General features: G+C 44.7%; 1 protein-coding gene across 3 annotated transcripts in view; it reads left to right on the top strand.

Annotated features, from left to right (window-relative positions):
* The window catches only part of FMNL1 (formin like 1), a 120,235-nt gene that overhangs the window by 28,413 nt on the left and 74,970 nt on the right, over positions 1–16,852 (top strand). For all 3 annotated transcript variants that reach the window (XM_035135503.2, XM_035135504.2, XM_035135502.2), the window contains exon 2: positions 15,760–15,843. In XM_035135503.2, the coding sequence (XP_034991394.2) occupies positions 15,760–15,843 (84 nt within the window). The remainder of the gene's footprint in view (positions 1–15,759; positions 15,844–16,852) is intronic.

Below are 16,852 nucleotides of genomic sequence, written 5' to 3'. Positions count from 1 at the left end.
AGGGCTGCCTTTAGGTATTTTCTAAATGTCAGGTAGTTGTTTATCTCTCTGACCTCTGATGGGAGGGTGCCACTACTGAGAAGGCCCTCTGTCTGGTTCCCTGTAGCTTTGCTTCTCGCAGTGAGGGAACCGCCAGAAGGCCCTCAGCACTGGACCTCAGTTTCCGGGCAGAACGATGGGGGTGGAGACGCTCTTTCAGGTATACTGGACCGAGGCCGTTTAGGGCTTTAAAGGTCAGCACCAACACTATGAATTGTGCTCGGAAACGTTTATAATTATTATTATATTATTATTATTATTATTATTATTATTATTATTATTATTATTATTACTGTATTATTATTGGCTCTCGGTGGCACAGCAGCAGAAGTTGGGGTTTAATGCAGCAGCCATGATTTTACCTCTGGGCCCCAGGACACTTGCTCTTTGCATCGTTTGACCATTAAGTATATCCTTTCCAGAGAGTTTCGGTTCCTTGTTTTAAGTTCCACTGATAAATATACTCTCTAGGAAATGTTGTTACTGCAGGTTGGGCAAGGTGACTCCTGACTTCTGTGATAATGGCGAGATTCCCTAAATATCCACTGCAGAGATGCCGTGCTGCTTGTGATTTCTTGCAATAGCAAGATAAGGGTGTATCAGCAGAGGGAAAAGGACTTTGCTGCTGCAGCGAGCAGAAGGAGATGAAAGCCAGGAGGTGGAAAGATAATGTTTTCTATGGCTGGTTAACTTGAGGCTGGTGATGCCGCTGCAGCGTCTAGATTGCTGACGCCATCGGTAATTTGGGTTGGCTGAAATCTGGGATGGTAGCCAAGAAAATGTCACTTGCAGTTCATCTGAGATCCTGCAGGACTCCGGACATAGGAGCGTGCAAAATCCGCAGGAGGAATTGAGATTCCTTTCAGTTACAGCTCATCAGTCCTGAGCAGTGGCATCCCTCCGAGAATTGGTAGGCCAGCACTAATGTTGGAGGCAAGGGATGTGTCAAAAATTAAAAATAAAAACCCCTGAGGAATTGCGCTAGTGAAGCTCTTTTTATCATGCCTTTTCTCCCACATTTTGCTGGAGCAGGAAACTCTGGGTTTGCTTTTAGAGGAGTAGGGCTGGGTGAGAGATTTTCCAAAACTGGTTTGAAGTCCATTTATCGTGATATCGGTTTCATAATCTTTCACCTGGCAATATATCGCGAATCATGATGTGTGTAAGTGTTGGGGCGATGTTTCGTCCAAAACTGGTTTCACGTCCATATCACGATACTGGTTTCAGAATTTTTTGACCTGGCGATATACCACAAATCATGACGTGTGTGTGTTGTGTTGTGCAAAAATCACAATGTGGGAAGAACCATGAAGCTAGCCAGTACCTCTGCATAGGTCCATCCTTATTTTAGACATTATGATCTAACAGCAGGGTGGATAAAAATCAATGATTAAAAAAAATCGGATTTTTAAATCGGAATTTTTTTTATTTAAATTGGATTTTTAAAATACATGTAAAATGTTTTTGGAGGAAAAAATCTTTCTAAAGATAGTTACATCATAGTCCAAAGGCTATTCATCAGGAAATAAGGATTTTTAAAAGTTTTTCATGTGTGCTAAAACTCAGCCTAAGTTAGTTTTGTAACTTGTTTAACCACATCAGTTAACAAACATGGATACTATATGATATAATGTCATTGCTTTAGTTAAATAAATTGTTTAAATTGTTATTAAGGAAATGCTTATTTTTCTCCTTCCAATAAAGTACAGCAGAAAAGTTCTCCAAATACATATTAACAGTTACCTTATTTAAACCTCACAATAATTTCCTAATTGTCTGCCTATGTATTTCTAATAGTATAACCAAATCAGTAATTTATGATATAACTGTAAAAACTACTCTGAAAATCTATTATTCCAAAAACCAAACCTTCATCTGGTTGCAAACATTAAGATTATACAGCAAGAACGAGTCTTTCTGTAAAAAAACGATTTAAACCAAGTCTTACCTACTAGTGATTTAAATCAAATCCACCCACAACAGTGGATGTTCAGCTGGTGATACATCAGGATGTTGAAAACCAGGTATCGCCCAGCCTTAGAGGGGTGGCGCTCTTTCCAGGCTTTGTTTCATGAGGAAGTCCAGGTGGAGATTGGTGAGGATCTGGTTCCCCAGGAGGTACTGTACTACAAAATAGCCAATTCCAGGAGGTGTCCGTTGTGTTTCCTTTCTTGGGACCAGTATTGGTGCCAGGCCTGAAATTAGACTGTTCCTCCGCTGATCAGCCAGGCGCCCTCATGTGCTCCCATCAGATTCTGCTATATTTTGTATCCCTCCAGGGATTCTGTCAGGTATTTTCTGGTTCAAGAGTCCACTTCCCCTGTGTGGTGTACCTTTGAACTGCGGGCTGTGGCTTCCTGTTCCAGCAAGGTCTTCTTTGAGTTCTTGTGGTCTTCCTGAGCTCCAGCTTATATTTGTGGTTGCACTTTGATCCTGACTTCTGGCTTGCCCTCGAGCCCACCTCCTGGTTTGCCCAGTGGGTCTGACGGACTCCCATGGGCCCCGCTCAGACTGCCGCCTTGTGGCCCAGCCTTGGCAAAGAACTGGCAGCCCTATTGAGAGTAGCTGGGCCCCAGCCCTGGACCCCTGGATGGTTAAGTCCAGTCAAAGGCGACTATGGGGTTGTGGCACTCATCTCGCTTTCAGGCCGAGCGTTTGTCCACAGACAGCTTTCCGGGTCATGTGGCCAGCAGGACTAAACCGCTTCTGGCACAATAGCACACCGTGATGTAAACCAGAGCACATGGAAAAGCTGTTTACCTTCCCGTCACAGCAGTACCTATTTATCTACTCGTACTGGTGTGCTTTCGAACTGCAAGGTTGGCAGGAGCTGGGACAGAGCAACGGAAGCTCGCCTCATCGCAGGGATTCAAACCACCGACTTCCTGATCGGCAAGCCCAAGAGGCTCAGTGGTTTAGACCACAGCACCACCCAGCTCCGGACCCTGACGTTCCCAGTTGAAGTCCCAAAGCCCACGACACACACATAATTGGGTTTCTCTAGGGCAGCCTTCTCCAGCCTTCCAGATGTTTTGGACTACAACTCCCATCATCACTGACCATTGCTGTGCTGACTGTGGCTGATGGGATTTGTAGTGCAACAACACCTGGGCAGCAGCACCAGGTTGAGGAAGGCTGGTCTTGGGGGCTGTGTGAACTCCCCAACTAGAACAGGCTCATTTATCCCAAAATGGAAGAGATCTTGCCAGGGCTTTCGGACTCCCGCTGTCATCTAGCTTCAACCTCCTGATTCATTTCACCTTGAGCATGTAAACAAACAAGAGATTGAAGCAGGGGAATATCTGAAGGGTTTGCTAATCCAGTGCTGTCTCAGCAAGCCCCGGCAAGGGGCTTTTGAAATGTTTCTTTATTTTAAGAAACCAGAGATCTCCCCACTCCTGTGATTTTTTAAGTGTGGTTTCAAGAGGAGGTAAACAAGTCCGACAGTAGGGAACTGAAGGTCGACAGGGAGAGGCTCAGTCCATTAAACTCATCGTAAAAACACTTAACAGAAGACTTCCAAGTTGGCGAGTGACTTAAATAAGTACCTTTCTGGGGAGAAGGCAATAGGGGTACTAAAGTGGTTCTTAATGGAGGTGGAGAGCAGCCCAGGGACATTTCAAACGGTAATGTGCAAGGTGTTTTAAATGCAAACCATCGGGGTCAAAATAAAATAAAAAAGGTACTTCTGTTCCCTTGGCTGCATCAGTTTATTGCAAACCAGCTTTTCAAAACCTGTCAGATCGTCTTCGTCTTGCAACACGCAACCCCCATAACTTTTCTGCATGAAATTTGGGATTAGGGTGGCTCTGCCGAGAGGGGTTTGTTAACCAAGGCTATTCCATCTAGAAAATCTGTAAAATGGGGGTATTGGTGGCAGAATCCAGCTTCCTATGAATATCGGCTGCTGCTGCTGATTTTTGAAAAGTGCAAGTTACTAGTCCTGAAAGATATATTTAAAAGAGTAGAAGGCGATGAAATCTCCTTAGCCGAAAGAGTTTGAATTTCTAGTGCCTGGGGGAAGGGAAAGGACTTTTGGGCTAGCTTTATACCTACTTTGAATCTAAATTGGCCTTGACAGGCCATTCTCTCTCAGGCTCTCCATCTGCAATATAGGGTATAATTATATTTACAAGGTTGTTGTGGTAAGGCCTGTGACTAGATAATGCATGTGAAATGCTTTTTGAACACTTGAAAGTGCTATGCAGAGCAGATGCAAGCAGTTTTTATTGCCTTGCTGTTCTACCACGCCCAAAGCTCTACCCAAGTTCCTCCTGTTTGCTGTGGAGCTCAGCATGCTATTCTCTTCCCTCCGCCCCCATTTATATTTGATTAAGTTTCAACATTTTAATCATATTGTGCTTCACCAGCTGCACTGGCTCCCGGTGGAGTACAGGATCAGATTTAAGGTGCTGGTTTTGACCTTAAAATCCCTATGCGGCTTAGGACCCTCGTACCTACGCGACCGCCTCTCCTGGTATGCCCCGCGGAGGACCTTAAGGTCCACAAATAACAACATTTTGCAGATCCCGAGCCACAAGGTGGTTAGATTGGCCTCAACTAGGGCCAGGGCCTTTTGGGTACTGGCCCCAACTTGGTGGAACACTCTCTCACAGGAGACCAGGGCCCTGTGGGATTTGTCACCTTTCCGCAGGGCCTGCAAGACGGAGCTGTTCCGCCTGGCCTTTGGCCTGGACTCAGTCTGACCCCTATGTTCTCCTCCCTTACGGTTTTGATTTGCGCCATTTTAAAATGAGGCTGCATTTTAAAATTTCAAATCTAAATTGTATTTTAACCTGTATTTTAACTAGTTGTTTTGTTGTGGTTCTGTTGGTGTCAGCCGACCTGAGCCCGGTTTTGACTGGGGAGGGCGGGGTATAAATAAAAATTTAATATTATTATTATTATTATTATTATTATTATTATTATTATACAGTCAGAACACAATTTTGTCCTTTCTCCTGTCGACTTCCCACCCTCTTTTGCCATGGAGTTGTTGTTCCTCACCTTCTGCTGCACCCTATCTTGGCATGATATTCCCTTTGCAAGAAGTCCATTAGCCACAACTCAGGCTGAGCCACACAGAGGAGAATGAAGCCCCAAGGCTGTCTGCAAAACGTTTTCTTTGCAAGAGAGAGAAAGTAAAGAACGAGTGCGAGCCCTCCAAAAGCACCCGGAGAGCTGCCTGACAAAGGCCCCCAGTTAGCAGCTGCCCCTCACATACCAAGTATGGGGGGGGGCAAACTGTATTAAAGTTGTTGGGTGTATGGAAATTTTGACAGCCCACCTGTCAAACATGTAGCATCATAATGAAGACAAGTGTTGGATGGTTGGGTTGCCCAGCCCGGCTCTCCTGTCAGAGTTGGCCTGCAGGGGTGAGGACAGACAGACACAGGTGGCGCTGTGGTCTAAACCACTGAGCCTCTTGGGCTTGCCGACCAGAAGGTCGGCGGTTCGAATCCCTGTGACAGGGTGAGCTCCCGTTGCTCTGTCCCAGCTCCTGCCAAGATAGCAGTTTGAAAGCACGCCACTGCAAGTAGATAGATACTGGTGCGGAGGGAAGGTAAATGGCGTTTCCGTGCGCTCTGGTTTCCATCACTGTGTCCCGTTGCGTTTTAGTCCTGCTGGCCACATGTCCCAGAAAGCTGTCTGTGGACAAAGGCCGGCTCCTTCGGCCTGAAAGCGAGATGACTGCTGCAACCCCATGGTCGCCTTTGACTGGACTTCACCGTCCAGGGGTCCTTTACCTTTTTAGATAAGGATGTGGCTCGCAGGGCCAAAACGGGTTCCTCCCCACTGTCTTACTGTTTGATACCTGCCGAATGCTCTGCTCTTCCCTTTGTGTCCCACATTTCCAACCAGCATAATTTTTTTTGCTAGCTGCTTCCAAAGACTTTGTGGAGGTGGCCAGCGGCTGACCGTGGGGATTTTGGCATCCTTGGACTCTCATAGGTTCAAGAAGCCTGAAAGAGCAGAAGCTACACATGTCCTCCTTCTGCTAACTTTCTACTTGCTGTTACGTAAAACATACATAAGGGTTGACTTCAAACAGCTCTACCTTTCTTTTAAATCAGAACCAGTGAAGGCGGTGAAGGTCCTGTGTGAGTGCCTGGAGGCAGTTGGAGGATGGATGGCGGCTAATGGATTGAAGTTGAATCCTGACAAGACAGAAGTACTGTTTTTGGGGGACAGGAGGCGGGCAGGTATGGAGGACTCCCTGGTCCTGAATGGGGTAACTGTGCCCCTGAAGGACCAGGTGTGCAGCCTGGGAGTCATTCTGGACTCACAGCTGTCCATGGAGGCGCAGGTTAATTCTGTGTCCAGAGCGGCTGTCTACCAGCTCCATCCATCCTACCCGCGGACTGTCTCGCCAGAGTGGTGCATGCTCTAGTTATCTCCCACTTGGACTACTGCAATGCGCTCTACGTGGGGCTACCTTTGAAGGTGACCCGGAAACTGCAATTAATCCAGAATGCGGCAGCTAGACTGGTGACTGGGAGTAGCCACCGGGACCACATAACACTGGTCCTGAGAGATCTACACTGGCTCCCAGTACGTTTCCGAGCACAATTCAAAGTGTTGGTGTTGACCTTTAAAGCCCTAAACAGCCTCGGTCCTGTATACCTGAAGGAGCGTCTCCACCCCCACCTTTCAGCCCGGACACTGAGATCCAGCACCAAGGGCCTTCTGGCGGTTCCCTCATTGCGAGAAGTGAGGTTACAGGGAACCAGACAGAGGGCCTTCTCGGTAGTGGCACCCGCCCTGTAGAACGCCCTCTCAGCAGATGTCAAGGCAATAAGTAAGTATTCTACTTTCAGAAGACAGCTGAAGGCGGCCCTGTTTAGGGAAGTTTTTAATGTTTGATGCTGTATTGTTTTTAATATTCGGTTGGAAGCCGCCCAGAGTGGCTGGGGAAACCCAGCCAGATGGCCGGGGTATAAATGATTATTATTATTATTATTATTATTAAGTCCGCGTGGTCCATCCTGCACAAGGTAAAGTGCCTGGTCTTGCTGTTCCAAGGAAGTGTGATGGTGTTAGTATGTAATATTGTTATATTTATAGTACTGAAAATGGTCTCTCGAGACAGACGGATGCCAGCAGCAAACTGAAATGTGGAGTCCCCCCCCCCAATGTTGTTTTATTTGCCATTAGGTTGCTGTTTATTATGTTGCAATGAAGTTGTCCATGCAATGGTTGATTGTGAGAGGTGCTCCTTTTTCCTCTGTTGCAAGCTGATTTGAGCTTGGTTCTTTTCATGGAAAGGTGGCGTAGGAATAAAATGACGGCGATAGACTAAAAGTGCGCTGCGGTAACATTTGGCCGATATGCGACACCATCTCCAAACCATTAGTTATGAAAGGACATGAGTGGATTGAGCTTGCTAAACACGACAACGGCTGACCAAATCTTACCCGAGAGAACGGAGTATTTCAAGTGCAACAGGAATTGTGGGGTTGCCATTCGAGGCGGTAGCGGTGCCACCTCTTATCTTAAGAAGCAGTGGGAAGTGGAGAGGACTGCTATAAAATCCTGAGATCTGGAACACAGGCTTCCAGAACTGGAGAGAAGAAACTAGATTGCCGCCTCCTCACATATAAACACACTAAATTTGGATCTATTGGAGACTGGGGGGCTCTTTTCCTTTTGACAGAATTTCTGTGGCTGAAGACCACTTGGTTCTCACCTAGGTGCCTCATCTCCAGGATGGCTCTTCCAGGCAGCGTGGCAACAACATACAAAGAGAACCCTTAACTAACGCTAAGGGATAGAGGGTGGTCCATTGGGGCAAGTGGGGCACTGCCCCACTGATTTCCGCATGCCTTCAGCCAACTTCTGCCTATCTGCCTTCTGATTTATAGCCAATCCACCTGTATGTGGGCTTCACCTCTTGTTGGCTCTGACTCTGTCTACAGTTTGGCCTCTTTGCCTTCCAGCCTATCTGATCTCAACCAGACGCTGGTGGTGCTGTGGTCTAAACCACTGAGCCTCTTGGGCTTGCCAATTAGAAGGTTGGCGATTCAAATCCGTGTGATGGAGTGAGCTCCCATTGCTCTGTCCCAGCTTGCCAACCTAGCAGTTCGAAAGCATGCCTGTGCAAGCAGATAAATAGGTACTGCTGCAGCGGGAAGGTAAACGGCATTTCCGTGTGCTCTGGTTTCCGTCACGGTGTCCCATTGGGCCAGAAGCGATTCAGTCATGTTGGTCACATGACCCGAAAAGCTGTCTGTGGCCTGAAAACGAGATGAGCGCCGCAACCCCAGAGTTGCCTTTGACTGGACTTAACCTTCCAGGGGTCCTTTTACCTTATCTGGTGTCAAGGGGGACTAGCTGCAAAGGGACTAAAGATGCACCAGAGAGGTGTGCAATGTTTTATTCTAAAGGTCTACACCAGGCATCCCCAAACTTTGGCCCTCCAGATGTTTTGGACTACAATTCCCATCTTCCCCGACCACTGGTCCTGTTAGCTAGGGATCAAGGGAGTTGTAGGCCAAAACATCTGGAGGGCCGCAGTTTGGGGGTGCCTGGTCTACACTAGTGTTTCCCAAATGTAGGTAGGCGGCTGTTTTTGAACTACAATTCCCATCATCCCTGACTTAGCTAGGGATGATGGGAGTTGTAGTCCAAAAACCCAAGTTTGGGAAACACTGGTTGGCATCAAAGAGCCCCCTGATTTGGGGGGGCGGGAGGTGGCAATAAATCGCGGGTAGTTTTTTTTAAAAGCGCAGTAGATGTGAGCTGTGCGCATGCAACATTCCTCAGGAGGTAAGATGAAGAAGTACTACAAACCGATGAAAGCCTGTGTAGCGTTGATGGAGAACTATTGTTAAAGACAATGAAGAAAGGGAAACCCCTAAAGGGTAATAACACCTCGGTAAGAGATGGCTTCTGGACAGAATTTATTCAGAACACACTTCATTTGCTGCTGGTGGATTTGTTTAATAAGGTTTCCCTCCCCCCCGGGGGGGGGCATGATTTCACTTTCCTGGAAGGAGGCAAATATCAGGGCAGTGATATTCTTGCGGAACCGTATAACATTTATTCCTTTTAAAAAAGAAAACAGGCTGCAAAGAATTTTTCGCTGTCCTCGTTAGTTGTCTAAATAAGTTAAGGCACACCGCTAAGTCTCCCCAAAGTGTTTTTTTTGTTTGGTCTCACAGTGGCCTTTTGTGGAAAACCTCCGAAGGATGCTGAGTGGAATCCGTGATTGTAGACAAAGGCAGGTGTTCCCTTATTAACACTGCTGTCACTTGGTGCCGCAGCCGCTTTTGATCACCTGGAGACAACCATATTCTGAGCAATAATGAATTTGGGCATAGTTGCCCTCCAGCCGATTTATGGTGCCGCTTCCGCCGACATCAAAACTAACAACTTAAGATGCGATTGCTTTTGCATAAGCCAAGGGATGAGGCGGGGGCTGTGTCCCGTCTCTCTCTCTCCTCCCACCCCCCCGCTAGCTGTTTTATTGATTGAGCCATTTGTGGGGTCCAAGTGGACTCAGAAGAGCAGAAAGCCCCACCTCTTTGTGAATGGCGCCGTCCAGTACTGTGCTTCTGTCTGTTGTTCAGGAAATAGCTAGAGAATACGGTGCAGTCTCTCTGGGTTCAGAACCAATTACAGCAAATCTTTGATGGTATCTCTTTTCCATAGCTCAGTGCTAGAGGTGCTCTCAGACCTCACTGAGAATAATTGTGACTCATTGCTTAATCCTCAAAATGGGGTGCTCTGAACACTCCAAAGATTTGAGTCCAAATGATCCGCTTCTTTCACGACTTTTCTATGATGAGCATCAGGGGTCTTCCTGTTGCAACCAGCTAGATAGACAACCTTGTGAAGCTGGTAATAACACGAGCAGCTCTTCTGGTTGCAAGGCAACCTTGAACGCCAGCAGTCCCTTTCAATATGGCAGCTCTTCCGGTTGCCATGGTAACAGGTAGCTACGCAAGATGAGAATCCTGTGTAGGCTCTCAAAATCTCAAGGCCCCAACAAGCCAAGGCCACTTTTAAATGCCAAAGGTTAGAAAGACTTGTGCAAAAGGCTCCACTGCAATAAAAGAGATGTCGTAGGGTCTGCCCGGCACATTTTAAATTCTTCCTTCAGTTTGGTTGCTTCTGTTATCCACGTGTGCTTAACTGCAGTTAATAGCTGCCATATCCATTTCCTTATTATGGCTACTGAGGTTTGGGATGAGAACCTTGCAGAACCACCTTAAACATTTACTCAAAAGTAATTACCCACCTTTGAGTTCAATACGGCTTACTCTGTAGTAAGCCTGTTAAGGATTGCAACCATCTCATTTGTCAACGACCGAAGATCTGGCTGATCCAAACATATTTATTTTTGTAATTTAGTAACATCTTTTAATCAGACCTACAAAAAAATTTAAAGATGACAAGTAAAAAATATACACTCAAAAACAGAATCTGTTAATGCCTATAAATAACAAATATAGATGCAACAACAATAACATCAGGTATAAAAACAATTGATTAAAATACAACTTAAAAACAGGATTAAAATACAACTTAAAACGCAGCCTCATTTCAGTGGAACCCCAGATCAAAAACTGTTTGGGGGGTTGTTGTTGTTGTTTAGTCATTTAGTTGTGTCCGACTCTTCGTGACCCCATGGACCATAGCACGCCAGGCACTCCTGTCTTCCACTGCCTCCTGCAGTTTGGTCAGACTCATGTTGGTAGCTTCAAGAACACTGTCCAACCATCTTGTCCTCTGTCGTTCCCTTCTCCTTGCACCCTCCATCTTTCCCAACATCAGGGTCTTTTCCAGGGAGTCTTCTCTTCTCATGAGGTGGCCAAAGTATTGGAGCCTCAGCTTCAGGATCTGTCCTTCCAGTGAGCACTCAGGGCTGATTTCCTTAAGAATGGATAGGTTTGATCTTCTTGCAGTCCATGGGACTCTCAAGAGTCTCCTCCAGCACCATAATTCAAAAGCATCAATTCTTCGGCGATCAGCCTTCTTTATGGTCCAGCTCTCACTTCCATTAAATCTTCACCAAGGCCAGCTATCCAGACTGGTCCTACGCGGGCCAGAAAAAAAAGCCAGGGAAGTCCCCAAATAGGGGTTCCATCACAGAAGGAAAAGGAAAGAGGGGGAGGGCATCAGGCTGATTCCAAGCCAAAGGCCAGGTGGAACAACTCTGCCTTACAGAGTTACAGAAAGAAATCAGATCCCGCAGGGCCCTGGTCTCATGAGACAGAGCATTCCACCAGGCCGGAGCCAGTGTTGAAAAGGCCCTGGCTCTGGTTGAGGCTAATCTGACTTCCTTAGGGCCCGGGACCTCTAGAGCAGGCATCCCCAAACTGCGGCCCTCCAGATGTTTTGGCCTACAATTCCCATGATCCCTAGCTAACAGGACCAGTGGTTGGGGAAGATGGGAATTGTAGTCCAAAACATCTGGAGGGCCGCAGTTTGGGGATGCCTGCTCTAGAGTGTTGCTATTTATGGACTTTAAGGTCCTCCTCAGGGCATACCAGGAGAGGCGGTCCTGTAGGTACGAGGGTCCTATCTAATGATACATTAGATGTTAAGAAATATTGATATTTAGCATCAGCTGAATCCAGGTACTGTATTAATGCTGAATTGATTAAAACTTCAGTAGTGAAAAAAGTGTCATCTTCTACAATCATATTCTGTATTTCAGCATAGGAAACAAGAGGTTGCATTCAGCTACTTTTTACTCAGGAATAGGCCCATTGAAATTAAAGGACATAAATTAGTTATACTGTAGTCATTAATTTCAGCACAGCTACTTTGAGTAGCAGTTGGCTGAGTACAACCCAGAATGCTGGACAAGAGGAACCTGCCTGATCCATCAAAATAATTGTGTTCATATCCTTTAATAATGTCAGATTTCACTTGGAAATGCTGCTAGCATGTGTTACCTGCCATACTCTCAATATTTACATCATTTAAAAGCTAAAACTGGGATTTATCTTGCTTAGCTTGCCGGGGAAAAGAGCAAATATCTCTAGGGATATTATTGTGAGGCCTTAGGCATGAACCACCAAGCAACTCGGCTTTATCTTAATTCGTGAGCTTCTGAGAACTTGCAAAAGAGCAAAACAAAAAAACGACAACCCTCTGCTTTCTGTTCTTTTAGCCTAGGTTTTGCAGGAAGAATACAGATGTCGTATCATGCAAAGCCGTTTTGCTTTGCTCTCGATGAATATACCGTACTTTTCCTTGAAGTTGGTGCTGTTCAGGCAGTCCTAGGGAATAAAAAATAGGCCAGAGTAAAAATGGGAGATCTCAGCGGATGCCTCCCCTTTCAGAGCAAGTCTGTGTCGCGTGATGAAGGCGAAGGTTCGGCCCCTGCCCATGGTGGATGCCGTCACTGGCTGCTGAGTGATCGGAAAATGTTTCCCCAGCTTGTTGTTTCCTCTTTTTTTTGGAGGGGGAGGAAAGAGAACTGGCACATTACAAGTCTCCAGCGCTGTAAGTGAGCCTGTGTACAGCCTTGCCGAGAGATGAGTTCTCTAACCACTAACCTTTCTGTGGGAGAAGTAGGAAGGCGTTGGGTTGAGCAACAGCAGTTGCCACTTCCATCACAGGGGCATGCAATTTCCTGGTGCAACTGACATACATACTGATTTCATCCAAACAGGTCGGCCACTTGGCCCCGAGGAGCCTGGGAGTTCCCTTTTGTTCCAGTATGTTGTGGCGAAAGGGAAACATAGCAAACCCACAAGTATTCGTGTTGTTAGGGAACCCCGGCTTTTTGTATCACCCACATCAGGCATTTCGGTCAGCATAGAGTTTTGTACAATGACGTTGATCTGCCGGGTCATCCCAAGGGAGGGATTTGCTTGTTTTTAGTAAGGTTGCAATATTGCATCCTGGGTATTTGTCCCCCCCCCCCTGTACAGGTTATTACAATAACCCTGCCAATGTTCTTATCTGTTTACAATTTGTAAATATTCAATAAACCATCTCCATTCTTTTATTTAAAAGTTTGTTATCGTGATTTCTTATATTTCCAGTAAGTTTTGCCATTTCTGCGTATTCCACAAGTTTTTGTATCCATTCTTCTTTTGTCGGGACTTCTTCTTTCCATTTTTGGGCAAATTACATTCTGGCCGCTGTAGTTGCATACATGAATAAATTTCTGTACGGTTTGGGTAGCTCTGCCCCTATAATTCCCGAAAGGAAAGCTTCTGTGTTTGTTTTGTTTCTGTGTTTGTTTGTTTGTTTGTTTTTACAAACATTATTTTAACATCTTTTTCCATTCTTTATCTATCATTTCCCAGTAAGCTTTAACTTTACTGCAAGACCACCACTTTTGATAGAAAGTACCTTCTTTCTCATTGCATTCCCAACACTTATTTGATTTCGATTTATACATTTTTGCCAATTTACTTGGTGTTGGATACCATTGACATAACATTTTCATATATAGTTGTACCTTGGTTCGCAAACGCCTTGCGAGTCAAATGTTTTGGCTCCCAAACGCCGCAAACCCAGAAGTGAGTGTCCAGGTTTGCAAAAGTTCTTTGGAACCCGAGCATCCTTCTGCAGCTTCCAATTGGCTCCAGGAGCTTCCTGCAGCCAATTGGAAAGCTGCGCCTTGGTTTCCAAATGTTTTGGAAGTCGAACGGACTTTCGGAACGGATTCCGTTCGACTTCCGAGGTACCACTGTAGTTTTCTCTTAAACCATAGCATGTTGTGAATTTTATATCCGTATTCCACAATCGTTCCCGTGCTTCCATATCTATATTATAAAGGTAAAGGTAAAGGGACCCCTGACCATTAGGTCCAGTCGTGACCGACTCTGGGGTTGCGCGCTCATCTCGCATTATTGGCCGAGGGAGCCGGCGTACAGCTTCCAAGCCATGTGGCCAGCATGACAAAGCCGCTTCTGGCAAACCAGAGCAGCACACGGAAACGCCGTTTACCTTCCCGCTGTAGCGGTTCCTATTTATCTACCGGTACTTGCATTTTGATGTGCTTTCGAACTGCTAGGTTGGCAGGAGCTGGGACCAAGCAATGGGAGCTCACCCCGTCACAGGGATTCAAACCGCCGACCTTCTGATCAGCAAGCCCTAGGCTCAGTGGTTTAACCACAGCGCCACCTGGGTCCCTGAATCTATATTATAGCCAATGTCTATTGTCACTGAGGATTTTACTTGCTCATCATTTGTCTCCCATTCCAATAATACCTTATACATATTAGACAGCACTTTTACATTACCTTATGACACGTCTCTCTCCAGTTGTGATGCTTGATCCCCCTGTATCTTTTAATCTGGAGGACCAAGAGCTCATGCCATCTTCTCCCCATTTCCCTCCTCACGTGTCATACTTTCCTCCGCGCCTGCATTCAGCGATGGCATCCTTTGCCTGCTACAAAGATGTGTCATGCAGTGGAGAATGGCTGTTGTAGTAGGAGAAGCTATAGGTTATTTGCTTTTGAGTTAGTGGTGGATTTTAAACATACAAGGGAAATCTCTGGGCTGCAGCCTAGTAACATTAGCATTGATGGGTCTGATGGTTGATAAATGTAGGGTTTAGAAAAAAAAGTTGTTCATGTTAGTTGCAAATTGGGGCAGGAGAGAGAGGTGAAGCAGTTTACAATCTCTGACAAATTTCTGTTATATAAATACCTTAAGATGCTACGAGGCCACCCTTTGGGGATGCAATAGCTTCCCATTTATCGTCTTGTTGTCTTTTTCTCTTTTGACTTGTAGGTACGGTAACATGTTGATTTTTCCTATTCATGCAGAATAGGAAAATATTTTATTGCCCATGTTCTTTATAGATAGATATAGATATAGATATTTTATTGGAAGAATTTCATTTATATAATGAAAAAGTGGTGAAAAGAAAAATGTGAATGAAAATAAATGAAAAAGGCTGACTTACATTTGCATACATTAGTATACAAATGTGTATAGTCTTATTATTCTAACACAAATTTCTTTATCAATAACCAATCAATAATCAATAAAGTCACTCCAACTATCATTATATTGATCCAAAGAAAGTATGCGTCTATAAGCAGTCTGTTCAGATGTTGCTAATATTGTGTTGTCAAGCTATTGATTCAGGGGAATCATTTTTCTATTCTTCCAGTTCATCAGTCTCGGTCTCTTAGCCACCATTAAGGCATGTGGAATCCATTTTTCTTGCAGTTCTGTCACTTTCCATACAATAGGTATATAGTTCAAAATAATGTTCACCTTTGAAAATCTTAAATTGTTCTGTTAGCATCTTACTTATATAGTCCTGCTCTCTTTCCCAAAACTTAGTAAGTATAGGACATTATGAAAGCATGTGCTTCAAAGAAGCATTATCCATATTACGTATCCAGGGTTCTTTGTGACAATCCCATATTTTAAACTAAAATGAGTTTGTTTGCTTTTTGTTTTGTTTAAAAGGGATGAGTCCTGGGAAAAATCAGTGTAGAAAAAGGAATTGGTGAGGGGAGTCTAAATTCTTGGGAATAGATGCATGAGCAAACAGTATCCTTCTTTGAGAAAAACAGTGATATTGAAGCGATCTCCATTGCTTTAGAAAGAGGGGAGAAAAGTTAAATAAGTGCCTTGCCTTGCTTCCATCATCAGCTCTGTTATGAATGAATTCTCCCTATTCAGTTGCTTTGCAGCTTTTATTAAACCTTCAGAGTGGTTGCAAAGGTGCATCTTATATACTAACTGCATCTGTAATATAGTCATTTTTCTTATTTCCTTCTTGTCCTTTAGAATTCCATGAACTTGCCGCCAGACAAAATGAAGCTACTGAGCCAGTATGACAATGAAAAGAAATGGGAGTTGATCTGTGACCAGGTAAGAGACCAGAGTGGCCTTTCCTTTTTTTTTCATTTCTTTCTTAAGTAATTCTACATGTTGCATTGTGAATCGGCCTTAAACGGCCATAGCTCTCAGAGTTGAAGAATAGGAAACGGCACATATCACCATGGTTCAGTTTGCCCCTACTCTGTGGTTTCCATGACCGCCTTAAAATTCTGGGTAAAGTGGACATGTGAGAAAGTAAAAGGATTTTGGGAAATGATATATAATGAGTTGAAAAAGATGTTTAAGTACACTTTTCCCAAAAAAACCTGAAGCTTTTTTACTGGGACTAATGGGAGAGGAAATAGCAAAGGGGGACAAGAGACTATTTATGTATGCTACAACCGCGGCAAGGACATTACTAGCCCAAAAATGGAAATTACATGAGATACCAACAATTGAGGAGTGGCGAGCGAAAATGTTTGACTATGCAGAATTGGCAAAATTGACCTGTGGGTTCCGAATCCAAGGAGAGACAAAGTTCCAAGGGGAACGGAGTAAATTTATTGACTATATAGAGAAGAAGTGTAGAAGTTTAAAGACACTTGCAGGACTGAAATAAATCCTACGAATTTAATTTATATATGTTTGTATAAAACAACTGTGAGACAAGAGGCAACAAGAAAGCCGAATGAAGGGAGGGAGGGAAGTCACGGCTCGGCAGAGCGAAATTGAAATGAGAGGGGAATATAAGATGGAATGTTAAAAAAAATTCTTTTTATTTTTTGCTTATTTGGAAAATTTGATAAAAATTATTTATATAAAAAAAATTCTGGCAAAAGATTTTGAGCTCATAATAATTCTATGGGGACTTGGGGGATCATTGAAGGATTTCATAAAAACTTGCAGGATTTGCCAGCACCACTGCCATGCATGCAGACGCCACTTCTTTCCAGTTTCCCATACAGTGGTGCCTCGGTTCTCAAACTTAATCCGTTCTGGGGGTCCGTTCCAAAACCAAAGCGTTCCAAAACAAAGGCACGCTTTCCCATAGAATGTAATG

The sequence above is a fragment of the Zootoca vivipara genome, chromosome 13, assembly GCF_963506605.1.
Source record: "Zootoca vivipara chromosome 13, rZooViv1.1, whole genome shotgun sequence".
Classification (NCBI taxonomy): Eukaryota; Metazoa; Chordata; class Lepidosauria; order Squamata; family Lacertidae; genus Zootoca; species Zootoca vivipara.
The sequence above is the reverse complement of the archived record's forward strand: the minus strand, read 5'-3'. Positions and strand labels throughout refer to the sequence as shown.